The sequence below is a fragment of the Rhinatrema bivittatum genome, chromosome 18 (genome assembly GCF_901001135.1).
Source record: "Rhinatrema bivittatum chromosome 18, aRhiBiv1.1, whole genome shotgun sequence".
In the NCBI taxonomy this organism is placed as follows: Eukaryota; Metazoa; Chordata; class Amphibia; order Gymnophiona; family Rhinatrematidae; genus Rhinatrema; species Rhinatrema bivittatum.
In genome coordinates this window covers 29,552,656-29,573,428 of record NC_042632.1, presented here as the reverse complement: position 1 = coordinate 29,573,428, position 20,773 = coordinate 29,552,656, and the positions used below count along the sequence as shown (strand labels likewise).

General features: G+C 40.1%; 1 protein-coding gene across 4 annotated transcripts in view; it reads left to right on the top strand.

Annotated features, from left to right (window-relative positions):
- The window catches only part of DIAPH1 (diaphanous related formin 1), a 295,385-nt gene that overhangs the window by 154,654 nt on the left and 119,958 nt on the right, over positions 1-20,773 (top strand). For all 4 annotated transcript variants that reach the window (XM_029583290.1, XM_029583289.1, XM_029583291.1 and 1 more), the window contains one exon: positions 1,934-1,942. In XM_029583290.1, coding sequence (XP_029439150.1) covers positions 1,934-1,942 — 9 coding nt within the window. The remainder of the gene's footprint in view (positions 1-1,933; positions 1,943-20,773) is intronic.

Genomic DNA, 20,773 nt, shown 5'->3' with positions numbered 1-20,773 from the left:
TTGAGGCAATTGTTATTAGCAAATATTAGAATGTGGCCTGCTTTATGAGTGGAACTAGTAACAAATTGTGACCATTTCATTGCTTCCATTGTTTCTAGGAATATTTCACAAACTGAAGTTTTTGGTGTTTTATCTACTTGTAGGTTAGTCTCGTACTATTGGGGTAGATACAGGAGATGGAATTGTTATAGTAAATATTTTGATTAGTGGTGAGCAGTCATTTTGGAGTATTCCGGGGGGCAGTGGACCCAATCCTATGTTTAGTTGTGTTGATTTTAATATTGCTACCTCATAGGGTAGGTTAATCTCTATTTTGTAGGGTTTTAGTTTGAGTTCTTTTTTTTTACTTATTATTAATAGACCTTCTCCTTTACACATCCCACCTATGACATCTTTCACTTCCCAAGACTTAAATGTAATTTGATTTGGTAGTACATTGTCTTTACTGAAACCAGGTTGAATGATAATGCAGAAGATGGAACGATTTAATTCCTCTAGTAAAATCATTTATCAGTGGGATTTTTTTTGACAACACTTGAAGATTTAATAAAAGCAGTGTAAACTTTAGGCCAGAGGATGGAGTGGAGTGTTATGTTGTTGATAATACCATCTTAGCTTTCTTTCTATGGTTGTTACTTGAGTTTCCATTTATACCTTGTCCCAGTGTGGACTTGATAGGTGTTGTAGCTCCATTGTTGTAAGTATAGTTGTGCGGATTGAGGCTATTTTTAATTATTACCACTTAGGACTCCACTCCGGGTACGTACAAAAGGGCACACAAATGGGCAAGCTCCTTTGTTGCGCACCTCCTGGCGCAAGCGCCTTCGGGATCACTGCAGGGAGCTTGTGCTCGAGAGGAGGGCAGATGATGGGTGGTCGGTAGGTGGGGAGCCGCATCAGTGCCGACAGGACCCTCCTATCCTTTACCAGTCTGGGTGGGGTGGGGGGAGCCCACCCAGTATGTTCCCTTCATGGTCTCTGGTTGGGGCCTACCTGGTCATGCTCCTCGTCCCACAGCATTGCTGCAGGAAGCACGTCACTGCAGGAAATGTTAACAATTTCAAATTTTTTCAATTGTTTTTTAAATTAAAGGGAGAAAACCTAACAATGTTCATTTCATTTAAAAAAAAAAAAAAAAAAGGCTGTCACCATTGCAAACCCCCCAAATCCTTACCTCACCTGTGCCCCTACACATATAACCACCCAGGTCCTCCCCAGTTCCTTCTCTCACTCAAGATCCTCTTTTGAAAATGTCTTTATGGGACATGAGTGATCCCTGGTTGTACTTGCCCTGCAGCTGATGCAATTGTAAATGGCACCAGCAGACTAAGATTGGTGACATTGTAAATGTTGGCAGTACAAAATGGCATTGCCCAGGTTAGATTGTGTGTGGGGAGGGTGGGAGGCAGCAGAAGCATCTTTGGGCACCAACTGTGGTGTTGAAGGAGTGGGGGAGGAAGCATCTTATCCTGGGAGGAGAATGATGGGGCTAAGGGGGAAAGGGGAGATGTCTCCAAGAGTGGGAGAGAGTGTAAGGACTGCAGCACTTATGGAGGAAGCTAGTGAGAGGGCTGTACCAGGACGGGATAGTGAGATGTGCGTTTGTCAGGGAAGAAATGTACTGCCCATGTATTTTTCTCTTCCTCCCCCCCCCCCCCCCCCCAAAAAAAAAAACCCCCAAAAACTCACTCACTCTTGGTGAACAGATATGGAAGGCAAGAGTACATGGTAAGTAGATCCGTAGGAGCTTTAGAATCCCTGGTGAAGATGTTTACATTGCTTTTACAGAATGCCTAAATAGATAACACTTGGGCATCCTTAGAATTATTAGTCTGTAATAATGGGCATAAAAATTTGTTCATGAATTCTGATACTCAACTTTTTGTTTCTTTGTCTGGCCTGCTCTGTGAATTCACTGGACCCTTATCTGCAGTCTCCAAGGGTAAGTCCAATTTAAGTTATCTTAATATACTCACTCTCACTCTCACTCTCTCTCACTCTCACTCTCTCTTAACTCTTGTCCATGGGGTCATGGCTCTTTGTCAGAAGGCAGTACCAATATAAGGCTCAGCATATAAACCTCTACCAGTCCTCAAACAGTATACCCTCTGAGGATCTTCTACATGTTAACATATTACCTAAATAAGGTTTTCTGACCTTTCCAGTCATCACTCTGTTGCATCACAGCCAAGCTATTCATCCCTCAGGTCTACTAGCAATCAGCCTAGTCACCAAAAAACTGCACAAGTGTGTTTCTTTTGCTTTTCTCAACAAACTGGTTAACTCAAGACATTTTTCTTTTGCTCGTTAATCTGGAAGGCATATCTCATATTTATTTATTTAACATTTTTTATATACTGACATTCGTTAAAAACATCACATTGGTTAACATTAAACAAGAAACGTAGCACAACGGCTTTTTACAGTGTAACTGATTATGAACTGGGGAGGGAGAAACAATAAACGGGAGCCTCTTAGGGGAAGACTAAGAAGGGGATGCAAACTTAATTAGGAAGGGAAGGAGATACTCTACAATACAATATTCTTCATTATATTATGTACATAAATATTCATGCTCTTTAAGTACATTTATCTTCTTTAACTTATGTACAGGCTGAGAGTAGGTGTTGGCAGACATACATAAAATTTTTGAGATATCACAGTCAGGGGGGCTATGTGGTGAGGTGACAAGCATAGATAAATTGCTGGTAACATTGATATGTTGCTGGTAGGTGGGTACACATTATAAACTTTGAAGCGGAGAGTTGTGAAAATTGTGTTAGGGGAAGGACGGTGAATGGGGGTAGGAGGAGCGAGCCCCCCCCCCCCCCCATTACCACTGATACTCAAACCAATTCTGAGTGCTCGGGGAACTGGATCATAATTTGAATAACTCCCATGTGCCCAGACATGGTTGGATGACATATGTGATACAGAGATGCAGCAGTCCTCGTCCTCCAGTTCCTGTGGGGATCAGACCCTTCCTTTTAAACTCAAGGAGAGTGAAGTCTGTTTCATCTGGATCCCTCAATTTCACAGCTTGGTTGAGCACTCTATAATTGCCACACTCTGCTTTAGTGAGTTAAGGACATTCTCCTCTCTGCTAGAAAGTCGTCAATTTGACTAACCTACGGTTTTACATAGAAAAGGTGTTTTCCACCCAGCATCATGACCATATCTTCAATCCGTTCACATATGACCCAGAAAAGGTACTGAACTATTCAGTCACTTTTCTGTGTCATGTCTTAGTACCTCATCAATGCTCCTGCATACCAGTGCAGTAGCATCTCACTATAATCAAACTGAGGATAAGCCAATATCTCTACTCATCCCTTGGTATCCAAGTTCATGAAAGATTTGATATACTAAAACCTCCACTTATAAACTACCTGTACTATGGAACCTAAACATGGTTCTAGCACAGCTTCTGAAACTGCCATCTGAGCCATTGTGGTCGGCTTTACTTAAATTTCTAGTTTGGAAAGTTATCTTTCTTCTGCCAGTCATATTGGCCAGAGGACTCTGCAATCTTCAAGCCTTAGTTCCTTATCCTAATATGCAATCCTTCCACAACAGGATTGTGCTCCATTCTTATTTCAAGTTTCTACCAAAAGCAGTATTAGCTTTTCAGATAGTATTACCTACATTCTTCCTGAGGCCTTACGCTCATTGAGGTTGAAAAGCCCTTCCTACCTTGGGCTGTAAAAGAACACTGGCTTTCTATAAAAGAACAGAACCTCATTGTCAGGCTTCTTAGCTCGATATCTCCTGTGACCCTAACAGACTCGACATAGTGGTCATACACATATCGTCCGACTGACTGCGGACTACGTTACACTCTGCTACTCTGTCAGGCTTTCAGATCATAGATACTATCAAGGCTTAACAAATCAGGGCCATGATTGCTTAAGTAGCTCTTTTATGGGTAGTGCCACTTGAATGCATCTGCAAAATTGCAACATGGTCATCTGTGTACACTTCTGCATCCCATTACAGTCTGGATGATCTCTCAAAAATGAATAGTAAATGAGGATAAGCATTTTGCGTAGCCTGTTCACCCAGTAGTCTACTCTTCACAGTGAGGTCTGGGTTGCTTATTCAGTAAACGCTACAACCCTCAGCTTGGGACTCCCAACATGTCCTGGCTAATTCAGCCAACTTTTTGACGGAAAAAGAAAATGTGCTTACTGTAAACAGTGTGTTCTGTAGATAGCAGGATGAATTAGCCATGCTAAATGCCCACCTATCTTCCTGGAGAATTGACTACCTAGCTAGATTAGCTCTAAAATTGCCCGAGGTGGCTCACAAGACAATGTCCGTATGGGAAATCCTGCCCATGCTCAGAAGAGCAGAAACTCTACTAGCTGAGAAGGGATCTGTCTAGTACCTCCAGATGGGCCAACAAAGCAAGAAGGGAGGTGATCTATGAAAAAGCCATAATGGTGTCAACAAACGAGATAGAGGCCGAATGTCCTTTAAAAGCATTTAAAGGACATTCGGCATCTCTCGTTTGTTACCTCCAGATGAAGTCACCCAAATATCATGGCTAATTCATCCTACTGTCCGTGGAAAACACAGTTTACGATAAGCAAACTTGCTGTCCTGCTGTTTATAGAGAGCAACTGTTAGAGGTAAACAATGTAGCTTTCTGAGAACGCTTTGTGTGGTAAAGTGATGGCTCGTTCTGCAGTTTACTGTGAGCTAAGTGTCTCCTTAGTTTCTCACTAGTTTGAGTCTGAGTAAAGTGTTTTCAGGAATATAATGGTATAGTTGTGTTACTGTTTCTAAAGACTGTCTTCTACATTAACACTGTCTTTGACTCTGCCACCAGGATTCAAAATAAATAACTAGTAACATTGAAGAAAGTTGGGTTTTTTTTGCTAAACTTAGCTCATTCTTTCTGGAAGAAGGCCTAGATTCCAGTTTCATTTTAAGATGCTGTAGGCTCTTGGATGATGAGAAGACATTAGCATCTTGCTTATAAATGAATGTTATGCTCAGTTTTATACTTCTTTCTATTTTATCTAGACGTTCATCTAACCCCCTGATGTGTGAAAGTAATAAGTGTGGCTTCAAAACACTCCAGACATTTCCCCTCTTCTCCTGGAATTAGCATATTTATGGACATTATAATTTTCCCTCTTTAGCTGATCTGATAGCAATGGGCTGCACTTTAATTTCTTTCAATAAAAAGCTTGACAGGCTGAAAACGGTTTTAGGCAGTTTGAAGGAAGTGATTCACACATTTGCATAACATGAATATGCTGTTAATGTCCCTGCACTGAAAAAGAATTATTCCTTTTTGTATTTCTTCCTTTCATTAATATTTTAATCAGACCTGTCTTTGTGTAAAAGGTGTGCATGGTATGCCTTTCTATAATTACTTCCTGATGATGATGATGATGCACAAAACTGCCAGCTGTAATGAGTTGGATCAACAACAGCTGCCTTTGCATTTGTTGCAGTCTAAAATCAGGGTCCTTGCCTAAGAAGGCAGTTTGAACCCTTAAAAAAGATGTGAAGATTCTGACACTCCTTTTTATATCTGTTCCCTGCCTGCGCTGCTTCCAGTTTTGAAATGTTTTTAGTCAGCTGCATTTTTAAGGAGGAGTTCATTGCTATCGTTGTTTACTGCTGTTTTAGCTTTTCTGCGGTTCATTGAATCAAGTGAATAAAGATATAGATATGTTGAACTCTTAGACAACACTGAATTCCATCCTCTTCTTTCGTTAGCTCTGGTACACTTCACAGTCCTGTGATTTTCAAGTAAATAAGCTGCTCCTTTCCCTGTAAGCACTAATGCTATTTAAATTTAACTAGTGTTTTATGCAGTGGCTCCCACTAACCCGATGCCCAAAATTTGGCTCTGGGAGGTAGAAAAGTAGTAATGGATACTAATAGAACAAATCATCTTGTACAGGATGTTTGGTAACTGGAATGCTTTCAGAATGCATTTCTTCCTTTTTTTGCGATAGGAAACAACCCAATTATTTTGGTTTAAGAGTGCAAGTTTGGATGTTTCTCAGAATATTAGGACTATTTCTAGGGCCTATGGTTGAAATTAAAGGTACTGTAAAATAAGAGTTAATGGTTAGACCATAAGAAATGCCATACTGTGTCAGAGCAAAGATTCATCAAGGCCAGCGTCCTGTCTCTGACAGTGGCCAATTCAGGTCACGAGTACTTAGTAGAATCCCAGGATCCAATTCTTCTTGCTGATAATTAGGGATAAGCAGTGTCTTTCCCAAGTTTACATGGCTAATAGTGGTTTATGCACTTTTACCCCAGGAATTTTCCTAAATCCTTTTTATATAAAACTATTTATTGCAAAGGTAAAACAAACATTTAACATACAGAATTCTGAAGCATGTCAAACTACAGAAAGAGGTACAGCCATAGTGCCAGTTCCCATTTTATATTGCATTCTCCCCACAAAGTCCTAGACCCCAGCAAATTAACTACTTTCACCACATTTTATGGCAACAGATAGTTTAATTGTGCACTGAGTGAAAAAAAATACTTTCCACAATTTGTTTTAAGTGTGTTTTATATTATCTTCCCGTAGTCTCTGTACTACTGGAATGGGTAATTACCCATTCCACCATGCTCATTGTTTTTATAGATCTCTATCATATCTCCTCTCAGCGTTTCTTTTCCAAGCTGATGAACCCTAACCTGTTTAGCTTTTCCTCATAGGGAAGCTGCTCCATCCGCTTTCATTTTTACTTCCCTTTTATTTGCTGTTCCTAGTTTGTCTTTTTGAGTTGGGGGCGACTAGAACTTCACACAGTATTCAAGGTGTGATTGCACAAGAGGCTTTATGATGTCGTCTGTTCTATTTTCCATTCCTTTGCTTATAATACCTAACATATTTGGTTTTTTGACCATCCCTGCACACTGAGCCAAGATGTCAAAGTATTAGCATCAGTGGTTCAAAGATCCTGAGTGCTGATACTGAATATGGAAACCAGCATCATGTACTTAGAATTTAGCTTATTCTTCCCTATATGCTTTGCTTTACACTTGTCCAGTTTAAATTTTATTTGCTATTTTAGATGTCCAATCCCCTACTCTCCTAGGGTCCTTTTCCAGCTACTCACAATTGTGTGATTTAACTACTTTCAGTAATTTTGTAGTACTTTACAAATATGATCATCTCACTCATTCTCCCTTTTCCAGATCATTTATAAATATATCAAAAAACACTGGCCTCAAAATTCCTGGGGCACTCCATTATTTACCTTTCCCCATTGAGAGAAATGACCATTCAGTCCTACTCTTTCCTATCTTTTAGCCATTCACGATACAACACTGCCTTGTATCCCTTGACTCTTTAATTTCCTGATGAGCCTTTCATGATGGACTTTGTCAGACAACATTTGAATATCCATATTATACCATATCAACTGACTCATCCTGTTTACCCCTTCAGAGAAATCTAATAGATATGAAGCCAAATAAATCCATGTTGGTTCGTTCCTCATTAATCTTTGTCTATCCATATTGCCAGTAATCTTGTTTTTTTTAGAATAGCTTCCACTCTTCTGCCTGGTACCAATGACACTCGCCAGTTTGTAGTTTCCTGATCACCCCTGGAAAGCTTTTTAAAAATGGGTGTAATATTGGCCACACTCCAATCCTCTGGTATCATAGCTGATTTGAGAAGTTAGAAATTACTAGTAATGTTTGCAATTTCATTTTTTAGTTCTTTCAGAACTTTGTGTATATCATCCATTCCCTGTGATTTGTTCTTTAATTTGTCCCAGTATCATTCTCTTATCTTCTTCCAACTAGGATCAAAAGAAAAGTTGCTCTTGCTAGTTATGGAATACTTTTGCTTTGTCTCTGGAAATATTACATATTTCTGATCTGGGCTAATACCTAGGGGCTGGATTTAGAGTTCATGTTTGCAGGATTTTGGAAGGGGGCATGAGGCATGGTCCCTGGCCTAGGACTGTTGCTCCAATGACCAGTCTAAGTATATTGCAGGTGATGGGTGGGGTAGAGGGCATATAAAATAGGAGAAAAATCTCTGGATAGTGGCAAATGGAAGATTCATGGTATCAGATTTCCAGTCCTGGTTCCATTTGAGCTACAAATACAAAGGAAGAAACTACCAACTCAAAAAAGAAATCTCTAAAGATGATTTTTCTACATTTTGTTTTTTCTTCATCTTTATTTTTCTAGGTTTCACAGATAGAACTTCTCTTTAAGCAGATTCTGTTTTAACTTTTAACTGTCTTTAAATTAAAAATACCAGTTCTCACTTGGGTCTGCGTAATAAGTTGTGGTGTAGAGAGAGACCTATTCAGTACTGTATTTTCTGAAAGGTACCGTACTACTTCTGTATCTGTTTCCTCTAAAGTGCTTTACAGCCCTCCCCCAGCTCTATGGTTGCATCACACCGGTCCTACTGAAATATTTAACACTGAATTATTTCTGTCAAAGAAAACTTTCATGGATTTTCTCCTTTCAAGTTCAATGCATTTATTTCAAAGTTAAATCTTTTTTTTTTTTTTTTTTTTTTTACAGAGGTATACAATTATCCCTTGAATCTTCTCTCTTTAATTTTAATTAGAATTTAAATAAAATGTCTTGACTGCTGCTCTTATTTCTGTTCTGAATCCAGCTTCATTTGCTTTTCTTTCAATTAGTCCATCAAACCAGTAGTGACAGTTCAATTATATAAATCTTGAAGGCACTATTTTTATTATTTTTGAAAAAGCATAAAGCTTTAGACGTAGAAAGAATTACTAAGACAGAAATAATTGTACCTTTTGATGTTTAACAACCTTTTCAGAGCATCTGTCAGAATGTCATTCCACAGTTGATCATAATGAAATGTCCTGTTGAATATGGATGGACTGAGGTTTCAAAGGCTCTTCATTACATTGAAAGTTTGGAAACCCCACTGATAGTGGTTTCAGCATTTTCAGCCTCTTGAGAGATTCATATTCTTTTCCTATTTTCTCATTTCATGTACCTGAAATTTCTTTTTCATAAAATTAAAATTTGTAGAAGATAGTACAATTACATGCTTATCAGTATAAAGTTTGAAAATGGTTTGATTCTGAGAGCCTCTAGGATAAAATGTGTAGAAATAGGTATATGTAGTGCCTTGTAAAAGTCTTTACATCCTTGTATATTTTTCTGGTCAAGATGATGACGGACAGTGAAGCTAACCAAATTGGTAGTGCGGTAATAATGGGAGACTTCAATTACCCCAATATTGGCTGGGTAAATGTATCATTGGGACATGCTAGAGAGAGAACGTTCCTGGATGGAATAAATGATAGCTTTATGGAGCAATTGGTTCAGGAACAGACGAGAGAGGGAGCAATTTTAGATCTAATTCTCAGTGGAGCACAGGATTTGGTGAGAGAGGTAAAGGTGGTGGGGCTACTTGGCAATAGTGATCATAATATGATCAAATTTGAATTAATGACTGGAAGAGGAACAGTATGCAAATCCACGGTTCTCGTGCTAAACTTTCAAAAGGGAAACTTTGATAAAATGAGAAAAATTTAGAAAAAAAACTGAAAGGAGCAGCTACAAAAGTAAAAAGTGTGCAAGAAGCGTGGTCATTGTTAAAAAAAAAAAAAAAAAAAAAAGCCATTCTAGAAGCACAATCCAGATGTATTCCACACATTAAGAAAGGTGGAAAGAAGGCAAAACGATTACAGGCATGGTGAAAAGGGGAGGCGAAAGAAGATATATTAGCCAAAAGATCTTCATTCAAAAATTGGAAGAAGGATCCAACAGAAGTAAATAGGATAATGCATAAATGCTGGCAAGTTAAATGTAAGACATTGATAAGACAGGCTAAGAGAGAATTTGAAAAGAAGTTGGCCGTAGAGGCAAAAACTCACAGTAAAAACTTTTTAAAATACATCCGAAGCAGAAAGCCTATGAGGAAGTCAGTTGGACCGTTACATGATCGAGGGGTTAAAGGGGCACTTAGAGAAGATAAGGCCATCGCAGAAAGATAAAATGATTTCTTTGCTTCGGTGTTTACTGAAGAGGATGTTGGGGAGGTACCCGTACTGGAGAAGGTTTTCATGGGAAATGATACAGATGGACTGAATCAAATCGCAGTGAACCTAGAAGATGTGGTAGACCTGATTGACAAACTGAAAAGTAGTAAATCACCTGGACCAGATAGTATACACCCCAGAGTTCTGAAGGAACTAAAAAATGAAATTTCAGACCTATTAATAAAAATTTGTAATCTGTCATTAAAATCATCCATTGTACCTGAAGACTGGAGGATAGCTAATGTAACCCCGATATTTAAAAACGGCTCCAGGGACGATCCGGGAAACTACAGACCGGTTAGCCTGACTTCAGTGCCAGGAAAAATAGTGGAAAGTGTTCTAAACATCAAAATCACAGAACATATAGAAAGACATGGTTTAATGGAACAAAGTCAGCATGGCTTTACCCAAGGCAAGTCTTGCCTCACAAATCTGCTCCATGTTTTTGAAGGAGTTAATAAACATGTGGATAAAGGTGAACCGGTAGATGTAGTATACTTGGATTTTCAGAAGGCGTTTGATAAAGTTCCTCATGAGAGGCTTCTAGGAAAAGTAAAAAGTCATGGGATAGGTGGCGATGTCCTGTCGGGGATTGCAAACTGGCTAAAAGACAGGAAACAGAGAGTAGGATTAAATGGACAATTTTCTCAATGGAAGGGAGTGGGCAGTGGAGTGCCTTGGGGATCTGTATTGGGACCCTTACTTTTCAATATATATATAAATGATCTGGAAAGAAATAAGACGAGTGAGATAATCAAATTTGCAGATAATACAAAATTGTTCAGAGTAGTTAAATCACAAGCAGATTGTGATAAATTGCAGGAAGACCTTGTGAGACTGGAAAATTGGGCATCAAAATGGCAGATGAAATTTAATGTGGATAAGTGCAAGGTGATGCATATAGGGAAAAATAGCCCATGCTATAGTTACACAATGTAAGGTTCCATATTAGGTGCTACAACCCAAGAAAGAGATCTAGGCTTCATAGTGGCTTACACATTGAAATCGTCAGTTCAGTGTGCTGCGGGAGTCAAAAAGCAAACAGAATGTTGGGAATTATTAAAAAGGGAATGGTGAATAAAATGGAAAATGTCATAATGCCTCTATCGCTCCATGGTGAGACCACACCTTGAATTCTGTGTACAATTCTGGCCGCCGCATCTCAAAAATGATATAATTGTGATGAAGAAGGTACAGAGAAGGGCTACCAAAATAAGGGGAATGGAACAGCTCCCCTATGAGGAAAGATTAAAGAGGTTAGGACTTTTCAGCTTGGAGAAGAGACGGCTGAGGGGGGATTTGATAGAGGTGTTTAAAATCATGAGAGGTCTAGAACGGGTAGATGTATCGGTTATTTACTCTTTCGGATAATAGACTCGGGGGCACTCCATGAAGTTAGCATGTGGCACATTTAAAACTAATCGGAGAAAGTTCTTTTTTACTCAACGCACAATTAAACTCTGGAATTTGTTGCCAGAGGATGTGGTTAGTGCAGTTAGTATAGCTGTGTTTAAAAAAGGATTGGATAAGTTCTTGGAGGAGAAGTCCATTACCTGCTATTAATTAAGTTGACTTAGAGAATAGCCACTGCTGTTACTAGCAACAGTAACATGGAATAGACTTAGTTCTTGGGTACTTGCCAGGTTCTTATGGCCTGGATTGGCCACTGTTGGAAACAGGATGCTGGGCTTGATGGACCCTTGGTCTGACCCAGTATGGCATTTTCTTATATTCTTATAAAAATACAACTCAAAATGCATTAAAGGAAGTTTCACTGATCTATATCACACATACTACACTTTCATTGTGAAAGAATATTTCAAAAATTATTAAGAACAAAAAATAAAAATCTTGATTCAATAATTCTTCATATCATTTCTCATAACAAACCTAAATTAGCTCCAGTTCAGAAAATTGTCTTAAAGTCTGTAAATTCAGTAGAGCCCACCTATATCTATCAAAGTAGTTGGGGTGATTGAAATACTCCTGGATGAAGAATCCCTTGGGGTACTGTCAGATCAATCATTGTAAAGTAGAAATTGACACCGCCATGATCAGGCCATCCCTCCAAAGTTAAGGAAATTGCTGCAGAAAGTCACTGTGAGGCCCAAGATACTATAGAGGATTCTGGCTAAAACTGGGAAATTGTTGACTATTAATAGTTTCAAGATTATTCCACCAACATGGTCTGTATGGGAGGGTAGCAAGAAGAAAGCCACTTAGGAGCATAGGCAGAACTGAATTTGAGGGAGGGGACTGACTCAGGGTTAACATGGGTGGGAGCCGTGACTAGCCCCCTCAGCCTTTTACTTCATGCTATGTGGGTCTTCATGGCTATAGCTATAAAGCCCTTTTAATTTCTGGCAGCACTCTATCTTCTGTCTTTTCTTTGTCTTCCTGGCCTGTCTGCCATTTCTCATTCTTGCTGTGTAGTTAAAGGCAACTTCTTTATACGTGACATTCTTTGAAAAGCAGTTATGTAAATAGGCTTCCACTTAGCCCAGACATTCCTGAATTTTAAAGAGTCTAAGAGGAGGGGAGATAAATAATTATCTGCAAAAATAAACATGCACTTTGATAGCCTTAAACTTTTACATGTCTAGCCCAAGGGCATTGGTTTTCCCATTCAAGTTGGTCTCCTTAAAGGCACAGGGGATCGTGATAGGCAATGATTGTTTCCTTCAGACCCTTGAACCCCTGCACTTTTAAGGGCCTGAATCCGATGGGATAAGATCCTGCTGCTAGTGGTGGGAGCCTGACCCAAATGTGAGGGGGTACAAGCCCCATAGCCTATCTGAAGCCACTGCTGAAGAAGAGCTACATAATATGACACACAGCATTTGCAAAGAAATACTTAGGGGACACTGCACACATGTGGGAGAAGGTTTTGTGGTCTGATGAGACCAAAGAGGAACTTAGTGGTCTCCATGCTATGTTTGGCATGCAACAAACACCACACATTCCAGCTGATACCATCCCTATGTCCACAGAAACTCCTCCAATTATGGGTGCAGAGCAGAACTTAAAACAGTTCCCCTTACAACTCGCCATACAAAAAGAAAATTCAAATTCTGGTGTCACTTCAGTACTAGCAACACATTCATTCCACTACCAGTCACACTGAGCCTAATAACAAAACACCTAGGCACCTAACTTTAAATGTTAGATCCCTAGACATTTGACTTTAAAATTTGGCAGTATTATATTGTGAGGATGCTTTGCACCAGTGTGGGACAGGGAAGCTTCTGAAAATTGAGGCAAAGATGGATGGCACAAAATATGGTCAGAACCTGGAGGAAAACCTATTCCAGTCTATCATAAACCTGCAATTAGGGGCAAGATTTTCCTTTCAACAGGGCAATGATCCTAAGCACAAAACAAAAGCAACAATGGAGTGCATCAGTAAGAAGAAAGTAAAATGTCAGAGTAGCTGTGAAAGCCCAGACTTGAATCCAATAGAAAATCTGTGGCAAGACTTGAAGACTGCAGTACACAGCTGATAGCCACCCAACTATGAGAAAGAGCTTGAGTTCTTCTGTCAAGAATGAGCAACAATTGCACTAGCCTGTTTCTCAGAATTGGTAGGCACTTATCCTGAATGACTCATGGCTGTTAACATAAGAACATAAGAAATTGCTATACTGGATCTGATCCAGGGTCTGTCAAGCCAAACATCCTGTTTTCAACAGTGGTCAATCCGGGCTACAAGTACCTGGCAAGTACCCAAACACACAGTAGATCCCATGCCACTAATGCCAGTAATAGCAGTGGCTATTCTCAGATTCAACTTGATTATTAGCAGTTAATGGACTTCTCCAAGAACTTATCCAAACCTTTTTTAAACCCAGCTACACTAACTGCACTAACCACATCCTCTGGTAACAAATTCCAGAGCTTAATTGTGCATTTAGTGTGAGAATTTTCTCCAGTTAAACGTGCTACTTGCTAACTTCATGAGGTGCCCCCTAGTCCCTCTATTAGCCAAAAAAGTAAGTAACCAATTCACATTTACCTGTTCTAGACCTCTCATGATTTTAAAGACCTCTATCATATACTCCCCTCAGCCATCCCTTCTCCAAGCTGAACAGCCCTAATCTCTTTAGCCTTTCTTCATAGGAGAGCTGTTCCATCCCCTTTATCATTTTGGTCATCCTTCTCCATTGCAACTATATTTTTTTGACATGCGGAGACCAGAATTGTGCACAGTATTCAAGGTGCGGTCTCACCATGGAGGAATACAGAGGCATTATGACATCCTCTGTTTTATTCACCATTCCCTTCCTAATAATTCCTAACATTCTGTTTTCTTTTTTGACTGTCACAGCACACTGAGCCAACGATAGATCTCTTTCCTGGGCAGTAGCTCCTAATATGATACCTAACATCGTGAAACTACAGCATGGGTTATTTTTCCCTATATGCATCACCTTGCACTTATCCACATTAATTTTCAACTGCCATTTGGATGCCCAATTTTCCAGTCTCAAAGGTCCTCCTGCAAATTATCACAATCCGCTTGTGATTTAACTACTCTGAATAATTTTGTATCTGCAAATGTAATTACCTCACTCATCGTATTCCTTTCCAGATCATTTATAAATACATTGAAAAGCATGAATCCTAGTACAGATCCTTGAGGCACTCCATTATATACCCTTTTCCACTGAGAAAATTGTCCGTTTAATCCTACTCTGTGTTATCTTTTAACCAGTTTGTTATCCACGGAAGGACATCGCCACCTATCCCATGACTTTTTACTTTTCTTAGAAGCTTTTCATGAGGAACTTTGTCATATGCCTTCTGAAAATCCAAATACACTACATGCACTGATTCACCTACATGTTTATTAACCCCTTCAAAAACGTGAAGCAGGTTTGTGAGGCAAGACTTGCCTTGGGTAAAGCCATGCTGCCTTTGTTTCATTAAACCACATCTTTCTATATGTTCTGTGATTTTGATCTTTAGAAAATGTTCCATTTTTCCTGGCACTGAAGGTAATTGAAATCTCCCATTATTACTGCACTACCAATTTGTTAGCTTCCCTGATTTCTCTTAGCATTTCACTGTCTGTCTCACCATCTTGGCCAGATGGACTTTAGTATACTCCTATCACTATAGTCTTCCCTGACACACAAGGAATTTCTACCCATAAAGATTCGATTGTTCATTTAGTCTCATGCAGGATCTTTATCCTGTTGGACTCTATGCCATCCCGGACATAAAGCGCTACACCACCTCACAGGTGCTCCTTTTTGTCATTGCGATATAATTTGTACCCCGGTATAGCACTGTCCCATTGGTTGTCCTCCTTCCACCATGTCTTTGAGATGCCAATTAAGTCTGTCATCATCACTACTATGCATTCTAATTCTCCCATCTTACTTCTTAGACATCTGGCATTAGCATACAAACATTTCAAAGTGTGTTTTTTGTTTGTATTTTCATTCTGCTTTCTAATTGATAGGGATAAATTGGAGTCTTTTAGCTCAAGTTAGTTTTTAATTACAGGCACTTGGATTACTTGTCCTATTAATGGAACCTCACTGTTGGGATGCCCTAATTCTAATGCATCATTAGTATCCTTTGAAGATACTACCCTCTGAACCATGTGTTGCTGAGCGACTGTCTGCTTTCCCCTTTGTTCTCGTTTAAAAGCTGCTCTATCTCCTTTTTAAAGGTTAGTGCCAGCATCCTAATTCCACCCTGGTTAAGGTGCGGCCCATCCCTTCGGAAGAGACTCCCCCTTCCTCAAAAGGTTCCCCAGTTCCTAACAAAACTGAATCCCTCTTCCTTGCACCAACGTCTCATCCACACATTGAGATTCCAGAGCTCTGCCTGCCTCTGGTGACCTGCGCGTGGAACAGGGAGCATTTCAGAGAATGCTACCCTGGAGGTTCTGGATTTAAGCTTTCTACCTAAGAGCCTAAATTTGGATTCCAACCTCCCTCCCACATTTTCCTATGTCGTTGGTGCCCCCATGTACCATGGCAGCCGGCTCCTCCCCAGCACTGTCTATAATCCTTGTAAGGACTTGTGAGGTCTGCCACCCTCGCACCAGGTAGGCATGTTACCAGGCGATCCTCACGCCCACCAGCCACCCAGCTGACTACATTCCTAATAATCTAATCACCAACTATGACGGCCGACCTAACCCTTCCCTCCTGGGAAGTAGGCCTTGGGAGACACATCCTCGGTGCGAGACAATGCATCACCTGGAGAGCAGGTCCTTGCTACAGGATCCTTTCCTCTGTACCAGGTTGATGCTCTTCGATCATGAGACCTTCTTCCTCCAAAGCAATACCAGGGCTGCCAGTGAAATTGGGCCTTGGCTAATATGTCCCTGAAAGTCTCATCTATATACCTCTTCCAGATCTGCCACTCTAGCCTCCAGAGATCAGACTCGTTCTCTGAAAGACAGGAGCTCTTTGCATCGGATGCACACACACAACTCTCACCGGCGTGTAAAAAATCATACATGTGACAATGCAGAAGACTGGACTCCTGCTGCTGGACTCCGCCTTCATCTCAAACTTGTTCAGTTAAATTTTAAGTTGCTATGGGAATAGGAATTTGTCTAATTAGGGTCCTTTAAATGTATTAGTGTATTCATAGAAACAGAAAATGACGGCAGAAGAAGACCAATCTGCCCATCCAGTCTGCCCAGCAAGCTTCACACTTCTTTTTTCTCATACTTATCTGTTTCTCTTGGCTCTTAGTAACCTTAGGTTCTATTTCCCTTTCAGCCCCACCATTAATGTAGAGAGCAGTGATGGAGCTGCTTCCAAGTGAAATATTAAGTTTGATTAGTTGGTTAAGCGGCAGCATAGCTCTCTGCCGTTGAAGCAGAGATATGTGTGAAGTATTAGTTTTACTTCTCCCCTGCCGTTGAAGCAGGGAGCTATGCTGGATATGCATTGAAAGTGAAGTATGCCTTGAAGGTCACATTAACTATCATCTAATATTGAAATGCCTAATAATTGGTAATTGAATAAGCCTAATAATTGGTAATACCTATAGCCCATGAACCCATCCCTGTTTTTTTGTTGTTTTTTTTTTTTTTTTAATTTGGAGATGGCAGCCCTCCATCCTTCCGCTCCGTGAAGGTGGAACACCAACCACTGGCATCCTGCTCCATGAATGCCTCTGTGGCTACTACCGCTCCGTGCAGTGTTTTGCTGCCTCCTCTTTATACGCTTCCTCTAGACCTGATGGATCCACAGTGTTTATCCCACGCCCCTTTGAAGTCCTTCGCAGTTTTGACTTCACCGCTTCCTCCGGAAAGGCAATCCAGGCATCCACCACTCTCTATATATCTTGTAGTGGCCTAAAAGGGAATGAACAAACTCTGAATAAGGTGTGGGGAATTCATGAAGTGAAATTATAGGGCTGTTTTCTTTTTTTTTGTGTGTGTATGTGAAAGTGGCCCCTGCATATAAATTAAAGGATGGGTGGGGGAGGGTTGGGAAAACAAACACATTAACTGCTGCTTTACTACTATTTAAAATCAAACACTAACTTCTGTTTATGAGCACTATTTAAAAAAACAACACACTAATTAATATACCCCAATAGTTTACTTCTTCCTAATACTTTAAAAAAAATTTCCCAAGCAGAACTTACTGATTCCTTTCAGCCACCAGCAAGGTGACCCTCTCAGTGCTCCCACTGGATTGTCATTCAGATCTCTTCTGCTAGTGGTCTCTAATACTGGCCTTATCTTAAAAGGGGTACAGTGGCATATTACATTTTCTTTCTTTATTTTTTTTTTTTTAAAGACTAGCCTCTCACATAACTTGCCTCCCACAGAACTTGTGCAAGTATTTCAACTCTACAGCCTGCTTAAATATAGATATAGCTTAGGCATTAATAAATTCAAACATAACTTAGCTCAACAGTGGGAAAAGTTAATCTGGCTCAGGCTCCTCATACTCTGACTTGCTCCATAGCAGACAGGCTATGCTGTGTTGCACTCCTCCTCTCCCCCATGCTGTCTTTTTGCTACCATTTTGTGGAACCTAGCAGCATATAGCTGCAAGGGATTGACTTCTTCCTGATCAGCTGCTCACTGGTGACATCAACCTCCGGTCTGCTCCTGGGAATCCAGGGACATGTGGTTCCCTAGGAGCAGCTATCTTAGCTTCAGATTAACCTGCTGCTAAACAAATCCTGTCACAGAGCTTTAAATTCTCTTCTGTGCAGAGACCAATATCAAAATCATCACACTTGTATAAGCTGCACCTTGAGTACCGTGTGCAGTTTTGGTTGCCTCATCTCAAAAAAGGCAACTGTATAGCAGATACAGAGAAAGTATAGAGAAGGGTGATAAAAGGGATGAAAAAGCTCCCTTAAGGAGAGAGGCTAAATATCTTAGGGCTCTTTAGCTTAGAAAAGAGAGGACTGAGAGGGGATGTGATTGAGATTTATAAACAGAGAACAGTTATATCCCTTTCCAAATGCCTTTAGGACTGGGGGATACTTCATGAAACTATCAACCAGTAGATTTAAAACTAATTGTAGGAAGTAGTATTGCACTTGGTGCACAATCATCATCCAGGATTTAGGCATCATTGTGGATATGTCAAAATCCTCTGCTTAGTGTGTGGCAGTGGCCAAGAATGCAAATAGAATGATAGAAATTATTAGGAAAGAACTAGAGAATAAAACAAAGAATATCATAATGCCTCTGTATCACTCCATAGTTTGACCGCATGAGTATTGTGTGCAATTCTGATCACTGCATCTCAAAAAAGGTATAGTGGAATTAAAGTACAGAGAAGGGCAACCAAATTGATAAAAGGGATGGACTAAAGAAGTTAGGTCTCTTCAGCTTGGAGAAGAGATGACTGAGGGGTAATATGATAGAGGTTATAAAATGAGTACTCTTTCAAAAAACACTGGCTAGGAGACACGCAATGAAGTTACTAGGTAATACATTTAAAACATAGAAAATATTTTTTACTCCATGCATAATTAAACTCTGGAATTTGTCACCAGAAGATTTGGTAAAAGATATTAGTGTAGCTGGAAGAAAATTCCATAAACCATTAAGGACCTGGAGGCACTTCATACGGTATTGTGAGATGCCATTGTATAACTGTTTGCAGTAATTGATTTGGCTGGTGATTAACATAAGCACATAAATGCCATGCTGGGTCAGACCGAGGTCCATCCAGCCCAGAATTCTGTCTTTGACAGTGGCCAGTCGCAAGTACTCTTCAGATCCCCAATAGTTGATCTATTTCTTATATTTCACACTCAGGGATAAGCACCAGCTTTCCCATGTCTACCTGGCTAATAACATATGGATGTCTTTCTTCAGGATCTTGTCCAATTCACTTTTGAACTCGCTCCATGTGCAGTCAATGGCCAAAGAATAGATGCAGGCTAGGTTGTGGCTGAATATTCAGTAACTTTATTAAGTAACAACAGAAAAACACTGCATATCTTCGCAGCTTACAACCAAAGAAGCAACATAACGTAGTCTCTTGATGTGGCCTTTCCTGAGGTACCTCCTGTTTTCCCTAGGGCCTCTTATTCCCTCCTGTGCCTGGCTAGATATACACCTTCCCAGGGGCCGCCTCCTGGACCAGGATTTCCTGTTGTCTGGGGCTTAAGATGGACCGGGCCAGGTCTCTGGATCTGGCTCCCTAAGATATTCTGAGATTTTCTTGAGTATACCTCCTTCACACCCACTATATTAGTTGTCTTGACCATGTTCTTCGGGAACTGATTCCATAGCTTGATTGTGTGTTGAATGAAAAAATACTTCCTGCGGTTTGTTTTGAATTTGCTGGTTTCTAGTTTCATGGAGTGTCCCCTAGTCTTAGTGTTTGAAAGGGTAAATAACCATTCCCTATTTACCTATTCAACCCCTTTCATGATTTTATAAATTTCAGTCATATCCCTTCTGTCATATGGAATACAGTAGCAAGATTACATTTATCAAGGTAATTATGTAGTTGGCGTATCTGATGCAGATACATGGAGGACCTTACTACTTTTGAAATTTGGGGTTCCATTTTGGTTGAGTTGAACTCTTAGGCTTCATACTGTTAGGATATAAGGTGGTACCTGCTAATAAGAGAAGCAATTTTAGGGGGTGACCTTGGCGAAATAATGGGGACATTTTAATTCATCTTCCTTCTGTTTCTTTCTTTGAAAAAGTCGCTATCTCCCTGAATCTCGATTCAATGAATTGTAATTGAGCAATATTTTTCCTTTTCCTCGCGCCCCTTTAGAAACTGTTGTGCAATAGAAGGCCCACAAATCTGCCACCAGGTGATCCAGCCCCATATTGGGATGAAAGGTGTTATGTACATCCAAATTTTAATTATTTGTCACAGGTATGATTGCTGAATGAAAGGTTGTCAGGACTTGTTGGTCTATGATTTTTCTCGGCAGCAATTGCCATACCCTGTGTAATTTGCAGCTGCACAGCTTGGTCTTGCTTTAGACATTGTTGAAGCAGCGTATTAGGATTGTTTTGGATACCAGGGTTCCAGAAGATCTTATTTGCTCCAGTGCCTGCCATATGTAATCCCTCCACATTCTCACACCTACAGGAGTGAGGGCTTCTTGAGAAAAATGCTTTCCCCTTTATCTTCCTTGTGCTGATGGACTGGGGGAATTTCATTGTTAATCCAGTCACAGCACAGTCAAAGGAACAAAATGTACGGATTTCTCCCTTCCATGCTTATTCCCATTTTTTCTCTTTTCAAGTTCCCATTCCCTCCATACTA